The following is a 16,033-nucleotide window of genomic DNA, read 5'->3' on the forward strand; positions in this document are numbered from 1 at the left end:
AGTATTATAGTAGTTATATTCTTGTATATAGGAGGCAGTATTATAGTAGTTATATTCTTGTACATAGGAGCAGTATTATAGTAGTTATATTCTTGTACATATGAGGCAGTATTATAGTAGTTATATTCTTGTACATAGGAGCAGTATTATAGTAGTTATATTCTTGTACATAGGAGCAGTATTATAGTAGTTATATTCTTATACATAGGAGCAGTATTATAGTAGTTATATTCTTGTACATAGGAGAAGTATTATAGTAGTTATATTCCTGTACATAGGAGCAGTATTATAGTAGTTATATTCTTGTACATAGGAGCAGTATTATAGTAGTTATATTCTTGTACATAGGAGGCAGTATTATAGTAGTTATATTCTTGTACATAGGAGCAGTATTATAGTAGTTATATTCTTATACATAGGAGCAGTATTATAGTAGTTATATTCTTGTACATAGGAGAAGTATTATAGTAGTTATATTCCTGTACATAGGAGCAGTATTATAGTAGTTATATTCTTGTACATAGGAGCAGTATTATAGTAGTTATATTCTTGTACATAGGAGGCAGTATTATAGTAGTTATATTCTTGTACATAGGAGCAGTATTATAGTAGTTATATTCCTGTACATAGGAGCAGTATTATAGTAGTTATATTCTTGTACATAGGAGCAGTATTATAATAGTTATATTCTTGTACATAGGAGCAGTATTATAGTAGTTATATTCTTGTACATAGGAGCAGTATTATAGTAGTTATATTCTTGTACATAGGAGCAGTATTATAGTAGTTACGGTATATTCTTGTACCTAGGTGGTGGGACTCTTCTGTATGTATGCACCATTCTGACTGTGTGAACAGTTTAGCTAGGTTTCCTCTGCGCTGAGGTTTATAGGGTCATTAACCAGTAATGGGTAGATTATTTATGACTGTTTCTTGGACTGTGTTACAAGAGACAGATATATATGGTGCCACGCCAAGCTGGCAAACACTTCAGGGCAAGATGGAAAAGGGAGAAACCAGGAATGTTCTGAATGTGGAGAGTAAACAGTGGTGGGAATAGATTTCCCCGTTCTGTCACAGATATACTGGAACATATAACACCTATACATCCCTATGCAGATTAATGACATAGGTCGTACAGTAGGTCGCTGATGGAAGCTACCTGCGATTAGCGGTGGAGAGGGACCTGGCAAATAGCAGCAATTTCATCCATTTCCAGTATGAAGACATTAAACAAGACTTACAATTTTTTGCCTGAATGGAGGCAAGTTGTAATTCTAACATACAGACAGATGGGGCACTGTTTCTAGAAGAAAGCAGCCAAGATTTGTTATCCTGAAAATCTCCTTTAAAAGCGGTTATCGAATCCTAAAAAATTGCCCCCCATTCATATGCTGGGCCCCCCACGCTGAATATACTTTCCCAGGTCTCCGCTCCCTGCACCACTCCTGTTCCCCGCACTGCCGCTGCTGCTTCTCCCGTGCCTGGATGAAAACATCCGGTGTCAGGAGGGTGGAGGGGAGGGGGGTCTCGGGAGGGCAGAGGGTGGAGGGGGTCTCAGGAGGGTGGAGGGGCTCTCAGGAGGGCGGAGGGGAGGGGGGTCTCAGGAGGGCGTAGGGGGGTCTCGGGAGGGTGGAGGGAAGGGGGGTCCTCAGGAGGGCGGAGGGTGGAGGGGGTCTCAGGAGGGCAGAGGGGAGGGGGGGTCTCGGGAGGGTGGAGGGGGGGTTCTCAGGAGGGCGGAGGGGGGGCTCTCAGGAGGGCGGAGGGGCTCTCAGGAGGCCGGAAGGTGGAGGGGGTCTCAGGAGGACGGAGGGTGGAGCGGGTCTCCGGAGGGTGGAGGGAGTCTCAGAAGGGTGGAGGGGGTCTCAGGAGGGCGGAGGGGGGGTTCTCAGGAAGGCGGAGGGGGGGCTCTCAGGAGGGCAGAGGGGAGGGGGGGTCTTGGGAGGGTGGAGGGGCGGTTCTCAGGAGGGCGGAGGGGGGTTCTCAGGAGGGCGGGGGGGCTTTTAGGAGGGCGGAGGGTGGAGGGGGTCTCAGGAGGATGGAGGGTGGAGGGGGTCTCAGGAGGGCGGAGGGTGGAGGGGGTCTCAGGAGGGCGGAGGGGGGCTCTCAGGAGGGCGGAGGGGCTCTCAGGAGGGCGGAGGGTGGAGGGGGTCTCAGGAGGGCGGAGGGTGGTGGGGGTCTCAGGAGGGCGGAGGGTGGAGGGGGTCTCAGGAGGACGGAGGGGCTCTCAGCGTGATTTGTTGCTTTAAATACCAGAGGTATAAATATGAATCGTGAAGCAGCTGCAAGGAAATATGAGGGATGGAGGTAGACGGCCCCTCATTTTATATGTATTATATATTTAGACAATGCGATAGGGTGAGCAGCGGTAGGAGGACCCGGCTACCGCTCCCCTCAGGACCTCTGGAATTAGCCCTTCAGACAGTTTTTATGGCCCCCGTATAACTGTAGTGGGGGACGTCTGCGATCCATCCACATTCCATAGGGGAACAATAGTCACTGAGGATGATGGGCAGATATTCGGATGCACAGCTGAGGTGTCGTGCCAAGGGCCCGGGCCGGGAGTCAACCTGACCTAATGAGTGCAGCGCTCACTCCCTAATATAAACCTGGGAAGTGCCAAGAGAAGAGGGGGCTCCCTGCTAGAATTCACAGACCCGCCGCCAGCCTCTTTATTACTGCTCTTTTAACCCCTCGCCTGCCAGATGTCTCCAGGGGGTTATGACGACGCGCTGCAGAGCCCCCCAACGTAAGCCGGGCCGCAATATTATAGGAAGTGAAATTCATTTAAGCCTCATTCACATGTCAGTGTTCCACGTACTGTACGGATTTTCCACGTACCCATTCATTTTAATGTGTGTATTCGCACATCATTTTTTTTTACCACGGTCCGTGTTTTTTTTTTTTTAGCACCGACGCATAGTCTATGGGTCCGTAAAAACCGCAGAAGCAATCTGTGTTTTGTTCATGTTTCACGGATCATTAGGAAGAGATGCTTTGAAAATTATAATTCAGCCGCACGCACAGTGTCCGTGAGACACGGATGACACACAGACAGCAAAAAAAAAATAACGGACACACGGACCCAACACGGATCCTTCACGTACATCTTCACGGAGGCATCGCTGACCACCTTTTTACGGATTTAAGCACGGACGTGTGAATACTTTAATCTGACACCATTGACCCCGAAATCTTAATACTAAAGCAGTCCTGTGCAAGATTAGAGGAGAAATCTGCGAATCTGACACAGTTGATGTATGTATATATGTGTGTGTGAGGATATACGAAAGTTTTTTGCATTCCGTATACGGGCCTTTTTTTGCGTTCCGTATACGGAACCATTCATTTCAATGGTTCCACAAAAAAAATGGAATGTACTCCGTATGCATTCCGTTTCCGTATTTCCGTTGAAGGATAGAACATGTCCTATTATTGCCCGCAAATCACGTTCCGTGGCTCCATTCAAGTCAATGGGACCACAAAAAAAAAACGGAACACATACGGAAATGCATTCGTATGTCTTCCGTATCCGTTCCATTTTTGCGGAACCATCTATTGAAAATTTTATGCCCAGCCCAGTTTTTACTATGTAATTACTGTATACTGTATATGCCATACGGAAAAACGGAACAGAAACGGAAACAAAAAACGGAACAACGGATCCGTGAAAAACGGCCCGCAAAACACTGAAAAAGACATACGGTTGTGTGAACGAGCCCTATGACTGTATATAGAAATGTATAGGTGTACGTATCAACTGTGTATTTAAAAGTGGTTTCCAACATTTTTTGTCCTCAGGATAGGTCATCAGTATCTGATCGGCGAGGGTCCGACATCCAGGACCCCCGCCGATCAGCTGTTTGAGAAGATACCGGCGCTCCTGTGAGAGCCACGGCCTTCTCGCAGCTCACCAAGCACAGCGCCGTCCATCGTATAGTGGCCATGCTTGGTATCACACTCAGCCCCATTCACTTGTATGGGGCTGATCTGCGCCTAGGCCACGTGGCCAGTTTGAAACGCGTTTTGGTTTAACACGAGAGCAGTGAAAGGAATAATATGACTTACGTGTGAAGGTCCTCATCAATGCTTAAATCAATTTGTCTCCAAATGAATGGTTTTATGTATTTTTCTTGCGTTTTTATTTAATAAATGTATATGGGATTTGATCCTGTGCCATTTGGTAGTTCATGCAGCACTAGATATTGAGCGCCCTCCAGTATATTTTACATTTTGTACTTTGGACTCGGGTGCGTCTTTGGAGCGGGCACCTATTCCATTGTCCAAGGTGAGTTGAGCCACTGGTCACATTTATTCTTGCTACGTTAAATTTTGCTACATCTGTGTGTAGTTGAATATGAATGCCTCTGTGTATGAATGAATGTATGTGTGTCAGTATGTATGTATAGACAGAATGTATATGATTGCACATACATATGCAGCACCCTGGAATCTGCCTGTACATAGAGATGCTGGCACTGAGAAGTCTGGCTCAGGGTCTGGTTCAGAAAAGACCTGGGCCCAGGACAGGTCTCAGATCCCATTCCACAGCCAGAGATAAAGGCATAAGTGGAATCCTTCTTCATGTTCACTTGCATTCTGTGCTCCCTCAAACCTGCAGAAAATGCATTGAGATGACTTCTTTTTGAGTCCTCTCCGTTATGTGCATGAGCACTGGAGTCCCCTCAATGCATTTCACTGCTGGTTTGAGGGAGCACAGAGTAGGAAGACAGAGGCAGGAGACAGAAGATGGAGACAAAGGTTGGAGATAGAAGATGAAGACAGAGGTTGTAGAAAGAAGATGGAGACAGACTGGGACAGAAGATGGAGACAGAGGCTGGGACAGAAGATGGAGACAGAGGCTGGAGACAGAGACTGGAGACAGTAGATGGAGAAAGAAGATGGAGACAGAGACTGGGACAGAAGATGGAGAAAGAGGTTGGAGATAGAAGATGGAGACAGAAGATGGAAACAGGGGCTGGAGAAAGAGGTTGAAGACAGAAGATACAGACAGAAGATAGAGACAGAGGCTGGAGACATAGGCTAGAAAAAGAAGATAGAACCATTGTCTGGAGACAGAAGATGGAGACAGGCTGGGACAGAAGACAGGGGCTGGATACAAGATTGAGACAGAGGATGGAGACAGAAGATGGAGCACTGGAGTCCCCTCAATGCATTTCACTGCTGGTTTGAGGGAGCACAGAGTAGGAAGACAGAGGCAGGAGACAGAAGATGGAGACAAAGGTTGGAGATAGAAGATGAAGACAGAGGTTGTAGAAAGAAGATGGAGACAGACTGGGACAGAAGATGGAGACAGAGGCTGGAGACAGAGACTGGAGACAGTAGATGGAGAAAGAAGATGGAGACAGAGACTGGGACAGAAGATGGAGAAAGAGGTTAGAGATAGAAGATGGAGACAGAAGATGGAAACAGGGGCTGGAGAAAGAGGTTGAAGACAGAAGATACAGACAGAAGATAGAGACAGAGGCTGGAGACATAGGCTAGAAAAAGAAGATAGAACCATTGTCTGGAGACAGAAGATGGAGACAGGCTGGGACAGAAGACAGGGGCTGGATAAAAGATTGAGACAGAGGATGGAGACAGAAGATGGAGACAGGGGCTGGAGACAGAGGATTGAGACAAAAGATTGATAAAGAGGTTGGAGATAGAAGATAGATACAGAGGCTGGAAACAGAAGATGGAAACAGAAGATGGAGACAGAGGTTGGAGATAGAAGGTGGAGACAGAGGCTGAAGACAGAGACTGGGACAGAAGATGGAGAAAGAGGTTGGAGATAGAAGATACAGACAGAAGATGGAAACGGGCTGGAGAAAGAGGTTGGAAACAGAAGATGGAGACAAAGGTTGGAGATAGAAGATGAAGACAGAGGTTGTAGAAAGAAGATGGAAACAGAGGCTGGAGACAGTAGATGGAGAAAGAGGTGGAGACAAAAGTTGGAGATAGAAGATGAAGACAGAGGTTGTAGAAAGAAGATGGAGACAGAGACTGGGGCAGAAGATGGAGACAGAGGCTGGGACAGAAGATGGAGACAGAGGCTGGGACAGAAGATGGAGAAAGAGGTTGGAGATAGAAGATAGAGACAAAAGATGGAAACGGGCTGGAATAAGAGGTTGGAGACAGAAGATGGAGGCAGAGGATACAGACAGAAGATAAAGACAGAGGCTGGAGACATAGGCTAGAAACAGAAGATAGAACCATTGGCTGGAGACAGAAGATGGAGACAGGCTGGGACAGAAGACAGGGGCTGGATACAAGATTGAGACAGAGGATGGAGACAGAAGATGGAGACAGGGGCTGGAGACAGAGGATTTAGACAAACAATGGAGAAAGAGGTTGGAGATAGAAGATTGAGAAAGAGGTTGGAGATAGAAGATGGAAACATTGGCTGGAGACAGAAGATGGAGACAGAGGTCGGAGACAGAAGATGGAGACAGAGGCTGGAGACAGAAGATGGAGACAGAGGCTGGAGACAGAAGATGGAGACAGAGGCTGGAGACAGAAGATGGAAACATTGGCTTGAGACAGAAGATAGAGAGAGCAATTGGAGACAGAGGCTTACTGTGAACTTGGTGTAGAGCTGGTAGGTGAGCAGTGGGTTGGGGAGCTCTCGGAAGTACAGCTTGCACAGTGAGCCCACACAGTGAATGTCCTGGAGGTAGACTTCTCTGGTCAGGTCCGGACATTGCTCAGAGCCGAACTCCTGCCTGCAAAATACAGAGCCAGATGTGAGAGGAGCTCTGCATGTACTACAGTCCTCACTGGAGCACGACATGATGGGGGTTGTGGTGCTGCAGACTTCTCTGAGACTGTATCACACATTAAGGGCTTACGTAAATAGCTCAGCAGACTGTATCACAAACTACAGGATTAGATACACAACTCAACAGACTGTATCACACATGATAACCTGATACGCCTGGCTCAGCATGCAGTATCACACATCACAGGATTAGATACAGACCGTATCACACATGATGGGCTTAGATACATCTGCTCAGCAGAAAACATCACACATGATATGACCAGAGAGTATTGTACACCATAGGCTTAGATACATGCTACAACAGACAGTAGTAGCACACATGACAGGCTTAGATACAGGCTCGGCAGACAGTATTGCCCAAAACAGACTTGGCAGGTTTAGATACGTGGCTTAGCAGACAGTATCACATGATAGGCTTAGATACACAGCAGTCCACTGTCAACAAAGTTGTGACCTTACATGATGGGAGTTGTAGTGTGCTGCGGACATTCACCTGCTTTTAAACTTTCGGCTATAAGCCTGTGTCTGTTCATATTAGGCTGATGTTCTATTGGAACAATATTTAATCTTTATGCTTTTACTAAGATTTTTCACCCTGGATAATTAGAATGTATTAATAACCGGTAATTATAGCAATCACATTACTGAACCGTGGGATCGGGTCAGGAGATGTCCCTGTGTGAGCAGACCCAGTTATTACAGCCTACACCAGGCAATTAATATCCGGAGAGCGCTGACCCATATAACACCAGTTCTGTTTTCTGATATGACCCAGATAATTGCACAGGCTCCAGTCATAATGAAGATTCATTAGGAGAATACAACATGTAAAGTGATAGGCGTGAGCTCTACAGCCCGCAGATATAACAGGGGTGGAACGAGCGCCACCGCCGCGGCTGCTACTGGGCCCTCAGGGGCAGGGGGCCCGGGCCTCGCTTACCAGTACACACACAAACAGTAATGATTACTAGGTCTACTGGCAGCCGGACCCAGGCCTGAAGTTCAGCCCGATCGCTCTGTCTGTCATCCTTTAAGGGCTCATGCACACGACCGTATGTATTTAGCAGTCCCCAAAAAATACGGATGACGTCCGTGTGCATTCTGTATTTTGTGGAACGGAACAGCTGCCCCCTAATAGAACAGTCCTATCCTTGCGGACTTGTGTTCTGTTTACTGGGGGAACGGGACTAGGGGAGTATTACTATTTTTTATTTTATCATTTCTACAGGGGCTTCACCACTGTAAGGGGGGCACTAAGGGGACAGCACCACTGTGTGGGGGGGGGGGGGCACTAAGAGGACAGCACTACTATAAGGGGGGCAATAAGGGGGCATAACAAATGCGTAGGGGCACTAAGAGTGGGTAATAACTGTGTGGCGTCACTAAAGAGACTGCACTACTGTAAGGGGGGGGCAATGATGGGGCATGACTAATGTGAGGGGGCACTAAGAGGGCATAACAACTGTAGGGTTAATCAAGGGGCTGCACAAAGGTAACAGGGGCACTAAGAGAACAGCATTTCTGTAAGTGGGGCACTAAGAAGGCAGCACTACTGTAAGGGGGGCACTAAAGGGGCAGGACTTCTGTAAGGGGGGCACAAAAAAGGCAGCACTACTGTAAGGGGGGCACTAAGGAGACAGCACTACTGCAAGTGGGGCACTAAGACGGCAGCACTACTGTAAGGGGGGCACTAAGAGGACTGTACTATTGTAAGGGGGCATATTAACTGTGTGGGGGCACTAAGAGGGCATAACTAATGTGTGGGGGCACTAAGGGGGTGTAACAACTGTGTGGGGTCACCTAAAGGGGCTGCACTACTGCAAGAGTGGCACTAAGAAGGCAAAACTAATGTGAGGGGGTACTAAGGGGGTAGCACTACCTACTGTGTGGGGGCAGTAAGGGGGCATAACTACTGAGAAGGGAGCACTAAGTGGGCATGTTAACTGTGTGGGGGAAATTGCTCACCCTTTAAAAAATTTGCTATGGGGCCCAGCCTTTTCTAGTTACACCCGAGATAAAAAACAAAAACAAACATCAAATCTGTCATTTATGTTTTCGCTATATTTCAGTTTGATGTGTGAAATACAGAAAATCTCAACTCCTGGAAACCATCAGCAAGCTGCTTCCGTCAGAGCAATTATTTTTGATGTCCGGTGTCCGGATTAGGTCTGGATGCGTTGCAGATGCTTTCAGTGAAAAATGCACGATTTTGCAAGCAATTCATTCAGTTTTGTCTGCGATCGCGTTCAGTTGTTCCGTTTTTATCGCGCGGTGCGGATGCGTTTTGATGCGTTTTTCAGGCGCGTGATAAAAAAACGGAAGCTTTACAAACAACATCTCTTAGCAACCATCTTGCAGATGCTTGCGATTTTCACGCAGCCCCATTCACTTCTATGGGGCCAGGATAAAGAGCATGCTGCGATTTTAACGCAACGCACAAGTGATGCGTGAAAAACAACGCTCATGTGCACAGCCCCATTGAAATGAATGGGTCCGGATTCAGTGCGTTCACATCACGCATTGCACCCGCGTGGAATACTCGCTCGTCTGCAAGAGGCCTAAAGCTACTTTCGCACCATTGTTTTCAATTCCGCTATTGAGATCCGTCATAGGATCTCAATAGCGGAAGAAAAACGCTTCAGTTTTGTCCCCAATTCATTGTCAATGGGAACAAAACTGAACTGAACGAAACGGAGTCACCAGAATGCATTCCGTTCCGTTTAGTTGCGCTCCCATCGCGGACACTATAATGCTGCAAGCAGCGTTTTTCTGTCCGCGATGTGGTGCGGAGCAAGGCACACAATAAAAGTCAATAGGGACGGTCAAGTCAATGGTGTTCAAGACGGATCCGTCATGGCTATAGAAGACATAATACAACCGGATCCGTTCATGACGGAAGCATGCGGTTGTATTATTCTAGCGGAAGCGTTTTTGCATATCCATGACGGATCCGCAAAAAAACGCTAATGTGAAAGTAGCCTTAGAATAAAAAGCAAGATTTATGTGAAGTTGCCCAGCTGCAGTACCACCATTCGCCACTTTGGGGAGGACCAGTTATTCCATAGACAACAATACAACAGCGCCACCTTCTAGAAAAAAAAAAAACGCTCCTTTCGCTGATAACACCTGTGAGGTGTAAAAGGTTAATTAAAAAAAAATGGAGGCCAGTGAAGAAGACAGAAGCCCATTGCTGAGGTTACCTTAATTTCTGTATATTCGAGGTAACTCCCGATAGGCGGTAGATCCCATCCACAACCCCGTGCTTCTCGATGAACTCTGCGCAGCTCTTCAACACAAGGGGAACTGGACAGGAAAGAGAAAAGGGAAGACGTCAGTGACTCAGATTCACGAATTACAATCTGAAATTAAAATACATCCCAATACATGATTTAAAATGAGCAGAACCCCTATATGTGGACGTGCAGAGCTGAGTTTGTCATTTGGTACCACTCATGGCGATGTTAAAATAGCATCCCCCCCCCCCCCATTCACTGCTATGAGACTACCAATAGCTGAGCATGCTCCCAGTGCAGTGAATGGAGAAAGCTGCGCATGCGCAGCTTGCTTCACATTCAGTGGGGCACCGTTCTCGAGATAGAATTGGGTCCCAGAGGTGGGAGTCATCCTGTGCCATGCGCACCCACCACTCCCATTCCCAAGCCAGCACAGTCCCATAGCAGTGAATGTAGAGGACACTGCGCATGCACAGGTTGCCTCATTCATGGCAGGACCATAATCTTAAGAAAATGAGTCCCAGAGGTGGTACCCGTACCTACTGGACAATTATGGCATGAGCGCTCACCGCTCTAGTGGTCCCATAGCAGTGAATGGAGAGAGCAGCGCATGAACAGTATGGGGTGCCCTCCATTCATGGCCAGGACCTGTTCTTGTAATAGGAAATGGTCCCAGAGGTGGGACCCACCCCCATCAGTTATTTATGACATATCCAATGGAATATGTCATATGGAATATCCATTTAATGTGCACTAATTTTTGCAACAATGTATCAATGCAGGAAAAAATGTATCAGTCTGTTCACCTCACAGACCAACTGTAACAAACCCTCAACTGTCAGAAGTATTAGGTGTATACAGGTTTACACCCTCTGATTGTAAACAGGAATGTTCCCACTCACTGACAGCAAGCAGAGATGAGGAAATGAAACTCAAAATACATTAGAAAGCGGCGTAAGTTTTTATTTTTTTTATATATAATGATTAAGCAGATTGGACAATCCCTTTAAATCTAGATCATGGATATGGTCAGGGATTGCACAGATATAATACAACTAGAGGAGCGCAGAGGTATAATGATGAGCTCAGGGGCACCCGTCATGGATGACACTCTATGTGCCCTACACGCCAGCAGATACTTGTGTTATCAGCTTTCATTACCACTCGTCTGAAACACCTGAGAGGCGGCGCCGCCACATTCCTGGGACAGGGCCAGATACTGCTTCATCCTCCTGTGTAATCATCCCCCCTTCCTACCAGCTTCCAGAATGTCCTGACACAGTCCTGGGTTCTCGTAGTTTGGCCCTACATTTGGTGCATCCTCCAGAAAAACTCCCGTCCCATACACGGAACCTATCCATAGACACGATGTGAACACAGCCCGATATCTGGAGTTTTTATATTCTCTTTGGCTTGCTACTTTTGCTTTAACATTACAAAAATATAGCAAGTTTTTTATTTTTTTTGCAGTGCTTTTTAGGCTTGTAAACACCATGAACGTAAAGTGTTTTCCATTCCTTAATTTGTTTTTCAAGTTCCATAAAGAAGTCTATTGGAAAAACACTAGGAAAAAAAAAAATCCATACTCTGCATTTTTTAAAAATGTGTCACAAACCCAAAGAACGCAAGAATAAAACACCAACAGAAAACGACACATCAGCGTAACATCTGTCGGCTGAAAGAAATCACTGGTAAAACCACAATAAAAATGAAAAAACTGGAGTTTTTAACCAAACTGGCTTCTCCTACACTGGTCTGGTGTACACTGCAACAGCTTTGACTCTTCTGGGTTGGATGCTGGACCATAATCAACCTTACAGTGAAAAATATATGACTTCATAGCCCTATGGGTCTCTGGGATACTTCCCACCACAACGATGGGCTTTACCATGCAGTCAATGGCATGTTCCCCTCCACCATCTATAATGGTCTTCTAAGGAAAGCTTCTGCTGGAACATGGCCACTGGGATATACAAATCGTTCATCATTATTGAAGTCCTGTTCTCATAGCCAAAACTTCAATTCAATGTTGAGGTCAATTAGATCCAGTCCAGATCCAGATTCCTTACTCATATTTGAAGCTCTTGCTTTATTTTCAGGCCCATAGTAAAAAAAAAAGAAGATGTCGTTCTTCAAACCTTCAAACTGTAGCCAAAAAGGTGGATGTTCTCCACAATTTACGTAAGTACACACAGGAATTTAGGTTTCCCTTTGTGACAACCAAGGAGTTTACCAAGAGGAACATCTCCAAATCATTACTCCTTCTCCACCAAACATAACATCTTCCTGGTCAAAGACAAGACTTGACTGGTCCATCAGATGGTGAAGCCAGATATATATTGCCAAAGGATGGGTCCACACTGCTAAGAGACTAATGGATACCTCTCAAAAACTTTAGAAGGCAAAGGAGATGCAAAGTATTCCATCGTGCTCACCAACCTCAATGAACCACAAGGATAATGTACAAGCCTTGGATCACAGAAACGACACCAGAAAGGAATGCCATCTTATAGAACTTCCATACAAGGCAAAAGGGAAATGTGCCCTGGGGTCTCCACCATCTTGGGATCCTAGAGGCATCCCCCACCCACCCTCCCTAATGGTGGTTGGATATCCTATCCTGTTCAGAGGAGGTGGAGGGATGGCCAGTGGGGTGACCCAGGTGCATGCAAGGCTGGTGGAGTCCCAGAGGTGGAGTTTGCCCTCCATCAACCAAAATCCAGATATGAAAATGGGTTGTCCAAAGAGAACAATCCATTAATGGTCAGGGGCGGCCACTGTCTATTTGCACACTTTGCACTACTTTGTCATTAAGGATGGACTGATGTAGTTTTGGGATGAAAGCATCACTATATGAGGACATAATAATTATCAAAATATTATCGTAGATAGGACAATTCATCGTCAGAAACTCAACCATCGTGATCACACCCAGCTGCAACCATCAACATGTTTTTATTTATTTCCTTCCTGGAGGCAAAAAATAGACATCAGCTGAACCCGACTACTTGGTGCCTCCCACGGAGATGCCAGCTGGGTCCATGTGCTCGGGCTTTCTGCACTGCTTGTGATGCAGGAGCACATCTGTATCATCTGACTTCATGAGGACTGTAAACAGCTGCTTCATTAACTCAAGGTCAGGACAGCTGCACGAGGCAACTGCATGAAAAGTGATGGACTCATATTCAATAGATTGTTTTCTGCTGAAAATTGACTATTCATTAACCAGGTTAGCGGGCTCAGAGAGCCAATGACTTGCTGAGAATGCAGCCTATCCATTCACGAGAGATCAGTGATATCACTGAGAATGCGGCCTATTCATTCACAGATCAGTGACATCACTGAGAATGCAGCCTAACCATTCACTAGAGAGCGGTAACATCACTGAGAATGCAGCCTATCCATTCAATAGAGATCAGCAATGACATCACTTACAATGCAGCCTATCCATTCACTAGAGAGCAGTGACATCACTGAGAATGCAGCCTATCCATTCACTAGAGAGCGGTGACATCACTGAGAATGCAGCCTATCCATTCACTAGAGAGCGGTGACATCACTGAGAATGCAGCCTAACCATTCACTAGAGAGCGGTAACATCACTGAGAATGCAGCCTATCCATTCACTAGAAAGCAGTGACATCACTGAGAATGCAGCCTATCCATTCACTAGAGAGCAGTGACATCACAGAGAATGCAGCCTAACCATTTACTAGAGAGCAGTGACATCACTGAGAATGCAGCCTATCCATTCACTAGAGAGCAGTGACATCACTGAGAATGCAGCCTATCCATTCACTAGAGAGTGGTGACATCACTGAGAATGCAGCCTAACCATTCACTAGAGAGCGGTAACATCACTGAGAATGCAGCCTATCCATTCACTAGAGAGCAGTGACATCACTGAGAATGCAGCCTATCCATTCACTAGAGAGCAGTGACATCACTGAGAATGCAGTCTATCCATTCACTAGAGAGCAGTGACATCACTGAGAATGCAGCCTATCCATTCACTAGAAGGCAGTGACATCACTGAGAGTGCAGCCTATCCATTCACTAGAGAGCAGTGACATCATTGAGAATGCAGCCTATCCATTCACTAGAGAGCGGTGACATCACTGAGAATGCAGCCTATCCATTCAATAGAGATCAGCAATGACATCACTTACAATGCAGCCTATCCATTCACTAGAGAGCGGTGACATCACTGAGAATGCAGCCTATCCATTCACTAGAGAGCGGTGACATCACTGAGAATGCAGCCTATCCATTCACTAGAGAGCGGTGACATCACTGAGAATGCAGCCTAACCATTCACTAGAGAGCGGTAACATCACTGAGAATGCAGCCTATCCATTCACTAGAAAGCAGTGACATCACTGAGAATGTAGCCTATCCATTCACTAGAGAGCAGTGACATCACAGAGAATGCAGCCTAACCATTTACTAGAGAGCAGTGACATCACTGAGAATGCAGCCTATCCATTCACTAGAGAGCAGTGACATCACTGAGAATGCAGCCTATCCATTCACTAGAGAGCGGTGACATCACTGAGAATGCAGCCTATCCATTCACTAGAGAGCAGTGACATCACTGAGAATGCAGCCTATCCATTCACTAGAGAGCGGTAACATCACTGAGAAAGCAGCCTATCCATTCACTAGAGAGCGGTGACATCACTGAGAATGCAGCCTAACCATTCACTAGAGAGCGGTAACATCACTGAGAAAGCAGCCTATCCATTCACTAGAGAGCAGTGACATCACTGAGAATGCAGCCTATCCATTCACTAGAGAGCAGTGACATCACTGAGAATGCAGCCTATCCATTCACTAGAGAGCAGTGACATCACTGAGAATGCAGTCTATCCATTCACTAGAGAGCAGTGACATCACTGAGAATGCAGCCTATCCATTCACTAGAGAGCAGTGACATCACTGAGAATGCAGTCTATCCATTCACTAGAGAGCAGTGACATCACTGAGAATGCAGCCTATCACTTCACTAGAGAGCAGTGACATCACTATTCAGTACTCTTCAATGTCACTGGGTTCACGTAACATTAATTGTAGTCAGTCATCTGTTATCTAATCATACCTCTCGGGTCAGCTGTGATCTATGCTTTCCCTGTGTTGGTTCTGGATACTTTTTAGCACATTGACAGAGTAATTACGTAACATTTGGCTGATGATAAGATTGAACTAATTTATGATATAGCAACCAAAAGATTAATGGCCGCGCACTGAACATGCCTCACAATCACAACAACGTGCCTGCCAACATCTCTGATTGCAAAACTGAGACACATTAGGTCACACATGAACCTTGCCTGATTACTCTGAACCCGCTGGGTAAGGCTCAGGTTGCTCCGGCAGTGGTATTAACCTTGTTCATACTCATTAGTTCTTAAAGGGACGGCAATAGTAGGAGACATTTTCCAGGAATAGTGCCACCCTTGACTATGGACTTTGGTATTGCAATTTAACGCAATGAGCTGTAATACTTAGAGTACTTTCACACTAGCGTTAAAGTTTTCCGGTATTGAGTTCCATCCTAGGGGCTCAATACCGGAAAAAAACAGCTTCAGTTTTGTCCCAATGCATTCTGAATGGAAAGCAATCCGTTCAGTATGCATCAGGATGTCTTCAGTTCAGTCCCTTTTACGGTATTTGTCCGGAGAAAATACCGCAGCATGCTGCTGTATTTTCTCTGGACAATATTCCGCAACACTTGCCGGATTGCCGGATCCGGCATTAATTTCCATTGAAATGTATTAATGCCGGATCCGGTGCCGGAAACAAATGATATCCGTTTGCATGCAGATTTCCGGATCCAGCAGGCAGTTCCGGCAACAGAACTGCCTGCCGGATTCTTCCAATGCTAGTGTGAAAGTAGCCTAACACATACCAAAGGTGGTGCTACCGTATTTCTTTCTAATTTGATACAATCCCTCTTAAAATGTCAATTGCTGACAGCACTAGGTAAAGGATGTGGAGAGCAGTACAAACATATCTT

At 46.0% G+C, this 16,033-nt stretch overlaps 1 protein-coding gene across 1 annotated transcript in view; it reads right to left on the reverse strand.

The window, feature by feature from the left end:
• The window catches only part of ARHGAP31 (Rho GTPase activating protein 31), a 178,520-nt gene that overhangs the window by 73,165 nt on the left and 89,322 nt on the right, over positions 1-16,033 (reverse strand). Inside the window, exons 2-3 of the mRNA XM_040422906.1 lie at positions 9,985-10,087; positions 6,581-6,725 (exon numbers count right to left, since the gene is read on the reverse strand). Coding sequence (XP_040278840.1) covers positions 6,581-6,725; positions 9,985-10,087 — 248 coding nt within the window. The remainder of the gene's footprint in view (positions 1-6,580; positions 6,726-9,984; positions 10,088-16,033) is intronic.

This window comes from Bufo bufo, chromosome 3 (assembly GCF_905171765.1).
Source record: "Bufo bufo chromosome 3, aBufBuf1.1, whole genome shotgun sequence".
NCBI lineage: Eukaryota > Metazoa > Chordata > Amphibia > Anura > Bufonidae > Bufo > Bufo bufo.